The following is a 16,106-nucleotide window of genomic DNA, read 5'->3' on the forward strand; positions in this document are numbered from 1 at the left end:
TAGCACTGTAAGCAGGAATCCTAATGCCAGAACCCAGTGCTACTACTGAAGGTTCAACTCATTTCTGTATTTGTTTGAGAAATAAAGAAGAGATTAAGAGTGGAGGCACTAGATAGAGGATTAAGGGTACTGCATTTATGTTGGATATACTCCATGACATCTGTGGAATTGTAATACCAAATTCTTTGCTTTTTACCAATGAGCTTAGTGGGCAATGAGACAGATTTGCATCTATCAGCAGATAAAGATTATAGCAGGAACAATAGTTCCTATAATTTCATTGCTATTTTTTTCCTTCAGTCATGATATGACATTCTCTTTCACTAAACCTTCATCCACACACATACACATAATACAAAGAATTCTGCACTTTGGGAGTCCCAGAATTACTTGAGCCCAAGAGTTTGAGACCAGGCTGGGTAACATATTGAGACTTCGTCTCTACAAAAATAAGGGAAGCCAAGCATGGTGGTGCATGCCTGTTTTACTAGCTACTGGGGAGGCTGAGGCAGGAGGATCACTTGAGCCAAGGAGTGCAAAGCTGTAATGACTTAGGATTGCGCCACTGCACTCCAGCCTGGGCGACAGAGTAAGACCCTGTCTCCAAAAAAGAAAGAAAAGCAAACGAATTCTGACCTGTCCTAACCCCAGGATTCTTCCTGTTTCTTAAAAGTGTGCTTTCTGTCCATGAATCCTGATGCTTTAGGAACACTTAGTACATTTGGATCCCCATTGTACGGGGATGGAGTTCTCCATCAGCTTTGGCAGCTGTAACAGGAGCCACATTGACTGAAAGTCTCAATCTCCGGGCTCTTCCAGTTACAAAGGACTGTGAGTGGCCCTGTCCTGGGATGCCAGCTTGGATGCTGTAGTATTTAGAATGTAGACATATCTTTGGAGAAGATATAATAAAGAAGATTCCTATTTGACTACATGTAAGTTTAATAGGGGCAGAAAAGAATGATTAAAGTCAATATTTGGCCCTAGTTGGAAAAAATAATATAATGGATTGTTTCATTGACATGTATATGCATTGTTTCTCTCTTGTATTCGTGAGGGCATGGGAAGATAACAAAGTCTTGAATAAAGACACATGATTCCACCACCAAAGATAACTACTCTTAGCATATTAACATATATCCTTTTAGTTAATGTTTTAGATAGTTAATGTTTTGTGTATTTTTAACAAAACTGAGAACATATTTTTATATATTATTTAACACATCAGTATTTTTGACAAGGTACTTGATGTAGTAAAAATAATGAGATACATGTTAAAATGTATTCTACTCAATGTAGTAAATACAGTAAATTATTACAGTAAATATTAGTACCAATAGAAAGAAATATTAGTTGACTAAACAAAGCCATAATGAAGTTTAAAAATCTGGACTTTTTATATTCTTAGATAAATTTTGTTGTTCTTTTTTTATAAATATAACTGTATGTTAGAGATTTTGAAGTTGCTCTTGAGGAAATAAATGCTTTTATGCTACTATATTAATTCAATCATAGAGTTAATTGTGTTTTTTAAAGTTATTCTGTTTTCCTTCCCAGATCCAAGTATTTTAGAACATGCTCAAGAGGTGAGCACTTAACAATAGAGGTAAGTAGTCGTTAATTTGATTGGATTAAAAGTGCCTGCAGAAAGGCAGAAGGGGCTTTTTGTTGTAAAGAGGGAAAGATCTGGACCCAAATTTAGAATGAACTGTTTATGTTTCAATAGTATTCATGTTAGTGAAGATTGAAAGAGTTGGAGCAGTGGGGAAGGAATGAATAGGGAGAAGTTTGCAGAGGATTATGGTTCTGTTTTTCTAATAGCTTTTCCCCCCACCCTACATAAGTGAGGGAGAAGGTACTCTTCTGTTAGTAATAGTGGCTCACTAGGGCAGTGGGTATAATGAGAGATGGTTGGCCTGCCCCAGCCAGGAAAGTCCAGAAACAAAGCAGGAAGTTGAGTTTAAAGTAACTCCACAGCAGAATCACCGAGTCACTTTTTCTTTGAATGTAAAATATAATAATAGAAACTACCATTTATTCCTTACCTACTGTGTAAACTAGCCACTCCACCATACAAATTAAGAATGTCATCACAACTCTGTTGTTAAACAGGTGGTGGTCACCCTGTTTCATGGATGAAAAATCAGAGGCTTAGACAGGTGGAGAAATTGGGCCATATTACACAACCTGTAAGTGGCAAAACCTAAATTCTAGTCCAAACTGCCTGGCTCCAAAGCTTGAACACTGTACTTCATGACCTTCTGTATTAATAAGGAAACGTGTAAGGCAGGAATTAGATATTTAAAAATCACAAACCAATATAAAAATAAGATAAAGATAATAACTTTAACAGTTTTATTCTGTTTTTAGAGAGATTCCTTAATTTTCTAAACCTTTTGAATTCATTGTTTCCTCTCAATCTTTAAACCAAACAGTATTAACAATAAAACGCCTTTTCTTTCAGGTGGTTATTTATCAAGTTATTTATATTTAAAATGCAGACATTTTAGTAATATAATAGTAATTACTTTCATTAGGTCACTGACATAATAGTATTAATCACATTATGATCAAACTGTTCACATTCCCATCTCTAGAAAGACATTTTATTTGGGGGATAGTAACAACCATTTAGTAGATTTTCAGTAAATGACTATGTGAATGAATAGATGAATAAATATAAACATGTTGGGAAATTCTTATTTGGGTATCTTTTAGTCCCCATTCCTTGAATAATTTTCCTTCTTATGACATTTGTTCTGAAGTCAAGTGAAGTGGAATATTCTGGTAGCATGGACTGAAAATACTTGTATGAAATATTCAATTCAGATGAAACTTTTAGTTCTGATTTATGTAGAAAATTGCTATAATTCTCCTGTTTGATTTTCATTCATAGAAAGTCATAAATTAAAATAGTATATGCTTGCCTTGGCCATTTTTAGGACTGTTGAATATATCAAATGAAATGATGTATTAAAGAGGCATTTGAATTAAATATCTTACAAATATAAAGATATATTATTTTTAAGTGAAAAAAGTAACATAATTTCTTGCGAGATGTATACCTAAGACAAATATTCCTCCTAACGGTTACTTTTTTGTCCTTTCAGTTTGAGAATCTAGTAGAAAGTGATGAAGTAAGTATTTCCATAATAGTACAAAACTTGTATTTTTCTCATTGATCATCTCATTAGTTCTAACAATTATGTTTACAATTTTTATTTTTGTTTTAGAATTTTTATTTTCTAGTTTTTATTTTTACTTTTTAGTTCTTTATTATTTCCTTGTTTTACTAATTTATATTAGAAAATAATTCCAAATACTAAAATACACTATACACACATACAGGTTTTAAAGCATTATACAGAAACCCGAGGAACTTCAGAAAGTTGTACTTCTAATATTTCTAACCTCTTGCCATTAGGTAGGTAAAATACTTCACAATCCAGAGTAGACCCTTTGTTTTCTTGTTGTTGCTGTTGTTTTCTTTTTTTAAGAGACAAGATCTCGGTATGTTGCCCAGGCTGGACTAAAACTCCTGGGCTCGAGCAGTCCTCCTGCCTTAGCTGAGTAGCTGGGACCATCGGTGTGTACCACTTCACCCAGCTTTGGAGTAGGCCCATTCTTTATAGTTTTCGTAGATTCTGATGTCAGATTTTATACGTATTTATTCTACAGTTTCTGACTTTAGCCATCATCTCTTTTATCAGTTATTCTTTATGTTGATTTTCTACATTTCATCTCATAAAACTCAGCAAGTTTTAAGATGCTTCTCAAATACAGAAGTGTTAAAAATATGAAGGGAGTGCATTTTATAATCAGCATAATGTGGTGTATATTTCAACATTTGACCTTAGTCAAAAGGCTAAGAAGCATTTCTTATGCATTGGTATAGTTAGAACTTTAGTTTGTATGCTAATTTGCAACTTCACTAAATTAATTGTGTACATTTCTGCAAATTACTTAACCTCCCCGGGTCTACTTTCTACATCTTGAAAATTGGTTAGTCTAGAAGAACACTGCAAGTTGACACTTTGTCATTTTTGTTTTCTAGAGAAAGAAGAAAATGTATTAATCTTTTCCTTTAAAAATGTATTCTTTAGTCCAGCCTTTCTCGAGTATGTATAGAATACTAGTCTTAGAATGTAAATTAGCATGTAAAAGGTTCTGAGGTAAACTATTGTTAAACTGAATTACTTAAACTTGTTCAACTCAGTTCTTCCCAAATTAATGTGGGTAAAAATCCTTTTATAAAATAATAATACATATTTTTCATCTGATAGGACACATTTTGGAAACTATTTTAGCCGTTTGTTCTCCCAGTAAAATATTCCATTTCATAGAACTTACTTCTTTTCCTTTGCAAAGGTCGCTTTTGTCTTCATGTCTTTCTCTTTAAAAGTTTAAGCAAACACTGGACATGATATTTTTAAAGCATCTGACAAGTGTTAAAAGTAAGCGTTCTTTCAGCCTCCATTAGAATTCATCCCAGCATCATAACACTTTTCAAGAGAACTGGTGATTCCGTGTATTTTCCCGAGATACTTTTTGTTTGGTTGGCTGGGGATTTTTTGGTTTACTTTTGTTTTTGCTAACCCCTCTTCTCCTCTCTCATTTACTTCATATTTTGTGTTTGGTTTAGTTGAATGTCATCTTGTTTTGTAGTGCTACTTTCTAAACTAATGTGGACCGTTTGGATTTTTATTCCTGCTATTATATTTTAACTTTCAGATATGAATAGTTTAAATGTGTAAGAAGTAGGCATAAACCTGAATAAATCCTGAAAATAGTTATGCTTTGCTTTGGAGGAAAAAACTACAGATAATTTCATAACCTTGTGAAAGAAAACAAAAAGTTGATTCTCATTATTGTAATTATGTTTGATAAAGTTGCTGTAAATGCTAAATTAGTGAATGCTGAAGCATTACTGCAGGGGAAATACAGGGTTAAGTTCCTGCAAGCCTCTGATCACAGTATGTTCATCAATCAGTATATAGCCTCATTCGATGAATGTTTCTGTGTAAGATACCGTATTAAACATATATTATTGATTCATTAACTTTGAACTCACAGCCAGTAGCACAAACTCATGCTTGTATGAAGCTTACCTAACGCACATATTTTCCCCATAACTCACATCATAGCTTTCTTGGCCTTTAGGAACACTGGAATACTTAGTATTCTACACTTGGAGGCCATTTTAAACAGAAATCACCAGCCAAAAAGCACAAAAATGCAAACAATGTGGCACTAAATAGACTGTAAAAAAGATACTTGTTTATAGCATGAGAGCTGAAATAAGAAAGCAGAGTGTCTGTTGCCCTGTTCTACTTCATCTGGGAATGTGCATTGCTGAGCAACTCAAAATTTTTACTGCTCCATGCCTGTCCTTGAATAACCAAGAAAGCTCAAAGAGTATTGATTTTGTGGTTACAAGTAAATTTTCCAAGTAAGCAAATTTGCAAATACGGAAACTGCAAAACAGTGAGGATCAACTGTTAAAATAAATGAGAACATAGAGAATATGTTGTCTAATACCATCCTGACCCCAGTTCATTTGGTATATAACAAATATTTGTTTAAAAAAATTAAGAAATGTCCAGCAAATGATTTTATGTAATTAAGCTAGATAGTAAACTAAATTTTGCTATGGAGAAGTAGCAAACTTTTAAAACTTTTTGTTTCAAGTATTTTTAATAGTGAAATATATTTAACAGTGAAATGTATTTACTCTGATAAAAATGGGTAAGTTGAAAGTATTTAGACTGAATAAAAATTGTATTGATTACTTTAAATAGAATTTAGCTAATTTGTTTTAATTGTTTAATTAATTTTTGTACAGGGGGAGAGCCCAGGAAGCAGTCATAGGTAAGGCTTTGTTAAAAAAAAAAAAAAAAAAAAAAAAACTTCTATGCGAATTGTAAGAAAACTCTCTTAAGAAGTCATGCTTTATCATTTGCTTACTTTGAGACATTAAGCAGTTTACATTTCAGAACTTTTAGTTTTTTCTTTCTATAAGATTGAGACAAATATATCTCAAAAGGACTGTTTTGAATATTAAAGAATTTAATGTAAGTGCTTAGATGCTTTCCTGTTGTACCTGTTATATGTTTTTTAGTTTTCTTAAAACCATTAGTATTGATAAGTACATTTCTTTTAAATTTTTTAACTTTATTACCCCTTTCCTTCTTTATGCATTCTAAAACTTGTTCTTCTAAATTTTTCCACATCTTTTAATAGTAACTAAAACTTTGTACTATAATTATTTAAGCAGCTTTTACATATTTTATTAAAATTGCATGTGTTACTTAAGTATCTTTAAGTCAAAAGAGTGTTCTTGATTTCAAGAGAATATTTTCATATACAGTGTTACATTATGAACATATAATCCTTACTTTTTTTAGTTTAGCAAACATTTATTAAGCAACTGTCATGTGCCAAGCACCGTGCTAGACACTGGGATTTTAAAAATCAGACATAGTCTCTCCATTAGAAGAAAGAACATCCTGGTCTGGGAGATAGATTCTCGAGATGACTAATTTCAATATGAGGTAGGGAAAGCAATTAAATAGTGATTATAGAACATTCTAGGGAACCATAGAGAAGAGGCTGTTAGTCCAAAACAGCTTCTTGTCTGGAGAGATAAATCCAAGAAGACATTTTTAAGGGGATAACACCTGGTGTTGATTGTTGAAGGGTTGGTTAGTGCTAAGTATCCAGGCAGAGCAGGAGGACATTCCAGACAGAAGAAATTGCATAAGCAAAGTGAGAGAACTGATTGTAAAGGGGCACAAGGAAAGTATGTGAAGTGATGGAAATGTCACATATCTTGCTTCCAGTGGAAGTTACATGAGTGTATACAAGTATTAAAACTTTATGAACTGAACACTTAAAATCTATATTTCATTTTATTTCAGTTATATTTCAAAGAAAAAATTTTAAAGCCCTAATATATAACTAGGGCTAGCAGAAGTTAGAGCTGGAGGAACGGAAGTAGGAGATAATACCTATAAATGGCTAGTTAACCATGATAGTTACCAAGATCACCTAACTGAGGTGGGGGTCTGGGGAGAGGTGGAGCATGGTGAGAGAGCAGTGATCTGAGGATTGACTAGGCGGACACTAGAAGAGGATTCTGAAGATGACCAAGAAGTAGTAGAGGCAAAAAGAAGAACCAGGAGAGCTTGGGAAGCCAAGGGAGGGGAGACAGACAGATGGGAATGGTTAACACTGTCCCATGAAACTGAGGTAGTAAGATAAGGACTTACAATTGTCTATTGTATTTGGCAACATAGAATCCATTGATTACCTTTGCTAGAGTTATTGGAGTGATGGGAGCAGAAGTAGACTGCAGCGAGTTGACAAGTGAATGGGAGGTAAGGACATGAAGGCAAGAGAAGAACAGTAGTTAAGAACAAGAGCTACACTACCTGGGGTTCAGATTCTAGCTTTGCCACATACTATATGACTTACTTAGCCATACTCTTAATCTGTCTTCCTCTCACTTCCCTCATATGTATAATCCTTATAGCTACCTTGGAGGGTTGTTGTGAAGATTACAATTTGTTAATATATGTGAAACATTTAGAAGAGAGCCAGGCACATAGTAAGTGCTAGATGTGCTGACTATTGATATTATACATTTAATTTCAGGACTTGGCTGAAAGAAAGAGGGAGCAGTAGCTTGAGATAGATATAGGTCAAATGGAGGTTTTTTTCTTAGTTCCTCCCTCCCTCCCCCCTCCCTCCCTCATTTCCTCCCTTCCTTCCTTCCCATGGAAGAGAGGTGCAAACAGACAAAAGGAATAGGTTAAAGGTAAAAGAGAGGTACTAATTCATAGAACAAGGTCCCAGATAATTCTCTGGAGTGGGGCAGGAGAGATGGACACAATGGTGAATGAATGAAGAGTGTAAATGTAGTAGGTGACTCCGAACAAGTTAAGAACATTCCTCTTTAGAGGATGGTGAGGAGAATAGGAAGGATATATGTAAGTAAGTGGGGGTTGCCACAAAGTTGGGGTGATTCATGGTTGATACTCCTCATTTCTTAAAGTGGAGTGAAATTGCCTTTTAAGAGAAAAAAAGTATGAATAAGGAACTTGAGTATGTGAAGATTTTTAATTTGGTAGTATAGGATATGTGAAGGAGTTGCCACATGTATGTAAAAGGACTACTGCTGAGGGCCGAGTGCCAAATTGATGTCAGTTTTCTCTAGCAGCCTGAAACAGGAAGGGCTGATCATGGAAATGACCCAGGGTCAGAATGTGAGTAAACTGAGTGAATATGGAATAATGATAGGAGTGCAAGAAGGTGAATATGTTGGTAAGAAAGTAGTTCAGATCTGCCTTGGTGTCCTTGTTGGTTGTAAGTAAAGCAAGGCCAGAAGATGATTGGGACAGACAGACTGGAAGAAAAGGGAAGGATGAAGGGCCTGGGGAAGCCAGAGTGATTTAGGAGGATTAAGAAGAGTTCCAGAATGGTATGAGGGCTGAGATCAGGGTGTAATAGTGTACTGACGTCTGTATTTTATGATGAGCATTTTGGGATATGGTTTAGGGTATATACCCGTAGGTCAGATGGCTGAAGCAGAGCCAGATGAAGGTAAATAAAATCCGTATTTCTTAAAAGGTGGCTGTAGTGCTTTAAAAACTATTCTGATATTGTTATCAACTCACCAATTTATATACTAGAATAATAGCAAATATTAGAATGTATGCTTTTTACTCTTAACAATTGAAGTTGTAGCAAATTGCTTTAACATTTTTAACAGCAAAATTTGAGAATTTCACTGGCTTTTGAGTGTTTTATTTGGACTTAGACTCATCAGAAGTTTTTGTTTTTTCTTTTTCTCCTCCCCTTTTTTTTCTCTAGGCCTCTTACTGAGGAAGAAATTGTTGACCTAAGAGAAAGGCATTATGATTCCATTGCCGAAAAACAAAAAGATCTTGATAGGAAAATTCAGAAAGAGGTGAATAGTCTTTTATATTGCTTAAGTACATGTTATCATAAAGGAGAGAGTTGTCATTAGATAATATATTCTGTAGAGTCATTGAACCTATATTTAGATATATACAGATGAATATGATTTAAAAGTTAAAAAAATCATTCCAGCCTATTATAATTTCTTTGAGTTTGGCTTAATTTATCAGAAATCATATGTTGCCAAAAAATGGAGATAGTACATTCTTTTAAAAACAATTTCTTAATTCACAAAGTAGGAACTCTGGCAAGAATATGCACCTTGATATTTAAAACCAACTTTTAGAGCAGGCTCAGACCTGTAATCCCAGCACGTTGAGTGGCCGAGGCAGGTGCATTGCTTGAGCCCAAGAAGTGGAGACCAGCCTGAGCAACATGGCAAAGCCCCATCTCTACAAAAAATACAAAATTAGCTTGGTATAGGGGTGCACGCCTGTGGTCCCAGCTACTTGGGAGGCTGAGGTGGGAGGATTGCTTGAGCCAGAGAGGTCAAGGCTGCAGTGAGCCAAGATCATGCCATTACACTCCAGCCTGGGCAACAGAGTGAGACCCTGTCTCAAAAAGGAAACAACAACAAAAAGCAAATTTTAAAAAAATTACCCTGTTTCACAATAAGTGGTTTTTTGAAGAGTTTTTTGTCTTGGTGGGTATATTTGTTCTCAGAGAACTAAGTACTAATCATTGTTAAGTGTTAAAGTTATTTAATGTGTTTATGGAAATGGCCTATAATCACTGTTTTGCACCCACTAAACTAAATGGAATTATTCACATTCCACTGCACATTTAAAAATTTTCTGTTTAAGACCAGGCATGGTGGCCGTAGTTCCAGCACTTTAGGAGACCAAGGTGGACAGATCACTCAAGGCCAGGAATTTGAGACCAGCCTGGGCAACATGCTGAAAACCTATCTCTAAAAAAAAATACAAAAATTAGCCGGGCATGGTAGTATGCACCTGTAATCCCAGCTACTAAGGAGGCTGAAGTGGGAAGATTGCTTGAGCCCAGGATCTTCAAGGCTATGGGAGGTCGAAGGGAAGCCACTACACTCCAGCCTGGGTGACAGAGCAAGACCCTGTCTCAGAAAAAAAATTAATACACACACACACACACACAAAAAAAACCACACATACATACATACATATACATATATTTGTCTGTTTAAATTGGGTATGATGGCTCATGCCTGTAGTCCCAGCACTTTGGAGGCCAAGATGGGCAGATTACTTGAGTCCAGGAGTGAAAAACCCGCCTGAGCAACTTGGCAAGGCCTCATCTCTGCAAGAAATACAAAAATTCACCTGGGGTGGTGGTGCACGCCTATAGTCGCAGCTACTCTGGAGGCTGAGGTGGGAGAATGGCTTGAGCCCAGGAGGTCAAGGCTGCAGTGTTGGTGCCATGGTACTACAGCCTGGGTGACAGAATAACACCCTATCTCAAAAAGAAAAGTATGTTTAGGACAAATTAGTGATTTCCAAAGCATTAACATAAACTGTACAATAGCTGTTAATAGTCTAAAGAAAAAAATTTGTGTTGAAATTTGATTTTCAAGTTAACTTTAACATGCAATAGATACTACTAAAGCAGTTTGTGTGCTCTTATGAATGGCAAGAACGTACATTTGAAGTAATTTTTTGATAGTTTGATAGTAATAAAATTAAGGAGATGTGTTGTTAATTAGATGACATGACGTGTCATCTGATTAGACGTGATGTTAATTAGATGACAAAACATGAATTTTGTGAAAGCTGAGTTCACTTTTGTCAACAGTGATGTAATTGATCTTAAAGGTACTGGATTTATGAGGGCCAAAACTGTCCAACTAGTGAGGGTGATAGGTGTTGGAATGATTGTTTAAAATGAAGATCACTGCATATTCTAAAGAAATACTTTGTACAGAGTAGATGCTACTGCTTCATGACTCAATTTCTAAAGAATCCTGTAATGTGTTTTATATCCTTTGGGTTATTTTGTAAAAGAAGAAATTTAAACAAACAGTTGCAAACATTTCAATTCTGTTATGCTTTGTAGAGATCAATTATTTTTTAATAATTTATTTTTTGTTTTATAAATAGAAGCATTTTATTTTTAGAGCAGTTAGACAGGTTCTGATTTTTGTTAATCCTTATTGTTTTGTTCATGTACAGTTAGCCTTACAAGAAGAGAAGTTAAGACTAGAAGAAGAAGCTTTATACGCTGCACAGCGTGAAGCAGCCAGGGCAGCAAAGCAGCGAAAGCTCTTGGAGGTGAGGGGAAAAGACCCCAGCATATATTAGGGTTGCTTTTCTCCTTATTTGCTCTAACCAATCTTAGTTGGGACGTTTTTTTCCTATTCTCAAGGACTTCTTGTTTAACAACGAATGTATTTACCCATATATTCTTAAGAATTTTCAAGGCAAATTAGTCAGTCTTTAACAGCTAGAAATAATATCAGATTACATGCTTGATGCTCAGTGCTATTTAGCTTTAGATTAGCAAATGCTGATTCCTGTTTATCCTAAAGATGAATTTTAGTGCTATAAAACTCAGTATTCTTTCGGAAAAATTAAATGTACTCTTAGAGGGAAAATGTTGCCAAACTAGCCTTTAAATATAATTGGCAAAGCATTTTGTTTTGTGAGGGGTTTTTTTTTTTAACAGTTTCTTAAATTGCTAGAATTTATTTTATTCCCTGGAACTGGATAAACTGTGCTGTTTTGCCCCATAAGGTTATTATTTGCTTCTCATCTTTATTCTTGTGTCCTTGGGAGATTGGGAGTTTGGGTCTTGAGAAATCTTTGATATATTATCAGGGAAGGCAGCAGATTTACCATATCTTACCATGCTGCATTACCATAATGTCTGGCAACTATAAGTAACATTTATGGAACCCTAACTGTCAGGAGCAGCAATGTTTTACCTTATTTAATCCTCACAACAATCTTATGAGATAGTATTTTTAATCCCTTTTTTACAAATTAGAAAACTGAGAGTAGGATATGTTTTGTAACTTGCTTGAGATCCTACAGTTAATAAAGGCCAGAGCCAAAGTTCAAGCACAACAGTGTTTAGCCGGTATCCTTAATATCTTCCTCCGTATTTTGCCTGTTTGGATTCACCTCTGTAGTGTTAATTGAAGTAGTATAAAGATCATGTCACACTGTAAAACGTAGAGAAACTGAAATATCATGTGTATCATACTGTTACATGATTTCTGTGTGAACTGTGTCCTTCCCCCCTCCTTCCCTTCATTTTTTTTTTCTCTCTGCTGTTTTAGCAGATTATATGAAGGAATATCTTTGCTTTTTAAGTCAGTTCTAAATAATGAACAAGTTTTTAACTTTTACCTTCTACTAAGAAAAGTATTTTTCTGGTTATCATATAGGCACTCTTTTTACTGTAATAGATTATCTACTGCTTCCCTTTTAAAGACAAAGCATTCCATGTGCAGCATCCATATGGGTGATTTCCAGGGTTCTCTGAGTTTTTCCTACCCTGGTTTAAATATTTGATATAGGAACACATTACAGTCTATACAGTACATACTGACACACAAACATACACAGACACCCACCAATCATTTGATTTTCATGGTAACCCTGAGCTTGCTAGAGCAGTAATATAGCTATCTGTAATTTATAGATGAAGGAACAGTAGGTAAAGGCCATGCCAGGAATACATAGCTAATAGCTATCAGAGCGACAACTCTAACAGTTCTTCTAAATCTTAGTCAATTGCTTTTATTATTTCTGAGTCAACTCAGCCAGATCTTATAAATCTGTTGTTTTATTGCTACTTATTTCACCCAGAATAGAACTTCTTGTATTGTTTTAACTATTCCTTTCCTGCTCCTCATTTTTCCAATAGGTTGAAAGTTCTTGGGTATACTAAGAATGTTAAGAATATCAATACATATCTGTTTAAAAAAAGTTTTTTTTAAAATAACACTATGAATATTCTGGCCACTTCTGGATTATACATGGATAAATTCAGAAAAATTATTCCCATAAATAAGGGGATATAGAATTGAATAGTGGTGGATTTAAGGAAAAATATGTCAACAGAATTTTTTTTTTTTTTTTTAGAAACTAGAAAAAAATACTTTTTGGTATTGCATGAGTGGTTTTAAAATACATAATTTTACAACAGAGTGATTTTTTTTATTACATTATGTTTCCAAAGCAAGAAAGGCAGAGAATTGTGCAGCAATATCATCCTTCCAACAATGGAGAATATCAAAGGTAAATAATGAAACCATATGCCTCCTTCTCTTTGTGGTAGAACATCTTATTGCTACGTAGAGCATTGTTCACCTCGAGATGTGTATATACGTATTCATGTTTATGTGTTCCCTAAAAATTACTCCTTCTAAAAGACATTACCTTGGAAGAATACTGAGAGCATTTAAATTGAAACATGATTATCATTCATTTAAACTGACTTTATTGCATTTTTAAGAGTGGTCTCATTTCCCATATAGATGTATAGCTGAAAGTCTTTGGGTGAGTTATTTATACCTTAGTTGTTTGTGTTTTCCTTAGTCCCTCTCTTTCTTGCAATAAAGTTTTATGTGTGGTCATTTTTTGGAAGAGATATTTCAGTGTCACATTTCCACAAGTATCACTACTCGTTCAAAGAATTTTGTTCATGCTTCATTATTGTAAAGTTGGACTTATGGCTAAGCTTTGGAGATTGGGTTTCAGGATTAACCAAAATCATCTTATTTTCAGTTTCATGCTAGTATTAAGAAAATTAAGAACTATTTTCATATAGGTTATTCTAATTGTACAGCAGTTATGAATTTGTATGATATAGGTCTTCAAGCCAAAATGCCATCATTAGCTTAAATATTTGTTATATTGCATTTATCATGAATATATTAAAAAATTATTTCACTTTTATTACAGTTCAGGACCAGAAGATGACTTTGAATCTTGTTTGAGAAATATAAAGTCACAGTATGAAGTTTTTCGAAGTAGTAGTAAGTATTAAAGTATTTTCTGTACTTTTAAAGTATTTTCTGTACTTTTTTATGCCACAGTAAACAGATAAGTAGAGATTCTGGCTCTGTTTCTGTAGAATAACTTTCTGTTCTTAAATTTGTAATTCCCAGATAGGTCAGTTTCCTAGGTAGTCATTAATTATACAACCTCATCTTTTCTTTTTATTAAAAAGAAGTTGGAGCAAAGAAAAATCTCAGACTGTTTCTGTAGATCCATATAGGGAGTCAAGCACTCCTTTTTCCATTTCTACTGTGATCCTAACCCTTCCCTTTCCAAAAAAACAGAAAGGAAAGATGGGAGGAAGTAATAGAAAAGTGTACTTGTTTTTTACTTACTACAAATTGACTTATAAGATTAACATATTTCCTCAAGTTTCAAAAGCAAAAACTCATATGCTTCCCAACAGCGGCAGCATAGTATAGTAGTGGGTCCTTTTGAAAATATAGGTTGCTTTTTATCTTTCTTGTTCATCGTTTTTTTGTGCCCCTTTGTAATTGACTGTTAAAAATATTATCTAGAGTTCACCATATTTGAAAAGTTTATAATCACTTAAATTTGCATGTTTGCTATGCTTAGATGGCCAAAAAAAAAAAGAGAGAAAAGTTTCTTTATACTGTTCCTAACAGAAACTTACCAATAAAATGATTTCCAGAATTATTTCTTATGAAGCTAAAAGTAATAATAATAATATTTAGAGAGAGAGAATTGTTACATAATAAAATGGCTGTTGTGGTAGAAGAGTAGATGAGAGTATTCAGTTGTATTTCGTGTATACTCTAGGACTCTCATCAGATGCTACAGTTTTGACACCAAATACAGAAAGCAGTTGTGATTTAATGACCAAAACTAAATCAACTAGTGGAAATGACGACAGCACATCCTTAGATCTAGAGTGGGAAGATGAAGAAGGTATTTTATAATTCACAATTTTACCTGAAAAATTTAACATAATCTGTGTTGATTTATATAAATCTACCTTGGTCTTTATTTAAATGGAAATAAATTCAAGCCCTTGAAAAATCATATAAACACTTTTTAGACTGTTATTGTGTTGGTGATTATCACTGTTGATAAAAATGTTTAGAAAATTCCTTAATTTTTAATGTTTCTTTAGATTTAGAAAATAAATGTTAATTTCTTTAAGGTTTTGTAATCCAAGCCCATGACATTACTCGGTATGAATGATTACTACCCCCTTGTGGACATTCTAAAGCCGGAAGTTAAATATAACTTCTCTTAAAAATAAATCCACAGAAACAAATTCACCAGATACAAATCTACAAAATTATATTAGTATCTAGCTCATATTTTTATCATATGTATGGAAATAACTTGTGTTACTGGGTTGAGTCCTGGTGATTTTTCAGGAGTGACAGACAATGGTTATACAGATTTAAATGTTCTTTTACGGTGGGATCTGATCTTTAAGGTCAAAAAAGAAAATCATTAAATGTGTCTAGGAGTATTACAATCTCTTTGCGAATCCTAGATTTTAATTCTATTACCAACGTTGATTCTGTACTTACAGATTCAAACTTCTTTTCTGTCCTCTCTCCCTTCCTTCTGCCAGTAAAATGACATTCTCTTTTCCTTTCAAGATTATTGACACTTTCACTTTACCAATTTCATTTTGTTTCGAATTAGATCTAGAACAGTTTCCCATAGAAACGTCTCTCCTCTGTTTGGTAGAGTCGGAAGAGCATAAGACCACAGACTTTGGAGCCAGATTGAATGGATTAAAATTCTTGCTTCACCACTGTTTAGCTATGTGACATTACCCAAATCACTTAGCCTTTCTGTCCCGGTTAGCGTCCTGAATGAGAATAATGATAGTACTGTACTCCATAGAGTTGTTGGGGATTAAATCAGTTCATATCTGTGACATGTATATAACATTAACTGGAGCCTAGTAAATGCTGGAAAAGTACATGTTATCATTAGAGTGACTGTCATTCTCTGGGAAATGAAATTATGTGGGTAGGAAAGGACTTTGGCGGACATACTAACTTGGCCATATAAGACTAATAGCAATTGAAATCCTCCATCCATTCTGTTTTATTTATGACTCTTCAGGAATTTCATCCTATCAGATAATAAATGATGCATCAAAACTGCCCTTTGGTGACTGTTAATATTTATTTTTATCTG

General features: G+C 34.2%; 1 protein-coding gene across 2 annotated transcripts in view; it reads left to right on the forward strand.

Moving 5' to 3' along the window:
- Positions 1–16,106, forward strand: part of AP1AR (adaptor-related protein complex 1 associated regulatory protein) — a 39,439-nt gene that overhangs the window by 21,238 nt on the left and 2,095 nt on the right. The window contains exons 2-9 of one of the 2 annotated variants that reach the window (XM_011948355.1): positions 1,558–1,606; positions 3,111–3,137; positions 5,843–5,868; positions 8,872–8,968; positions 11,124–11,222; positions 13,138–13,196; positions 13,863–13,936; positions 14,739–14,867. In XM_011948355.1, the coding sequence (XP_011803745.1) occupies positions 1,558–1,606; positions 3,111–3,137; positions 5,843–5,868; positions 8,872–8,968; positions 11,124–11,222; positions 13,138–13,196; positions 13,863–13,936; positions 14,739–14,867 (560 nt within the window). The remainder of the gene's footprint in view (positions 1–1,557; positions 1,607–3,110; positions 3,138–5,842; positions 5,869–8,871; positions 8,969–11,123; positions 11,223–13,137; positions 13,197–13,862; positions 13,937–14,738; positions 14,868–16,106) is intronic. The other variant, XM_011948356.1, reaches the window with a different exon arrangement.

Source organism: Colobus angolensis, unplaced genomic scaffold (assembly GCF_000951035.1).
Source record: "Colobus angolensis palliatus isolate OR3802 unplaced genomic scaffold, Cang.pa_1.0 Scaffold279, whole genome shotgun sequence".
NCBI classification, from domain to species: Eukaryota; Metazoa; Chordata; class Mammalia; order Primates; family Cercopithecidae; genus Colobus; species Colobus angolensis.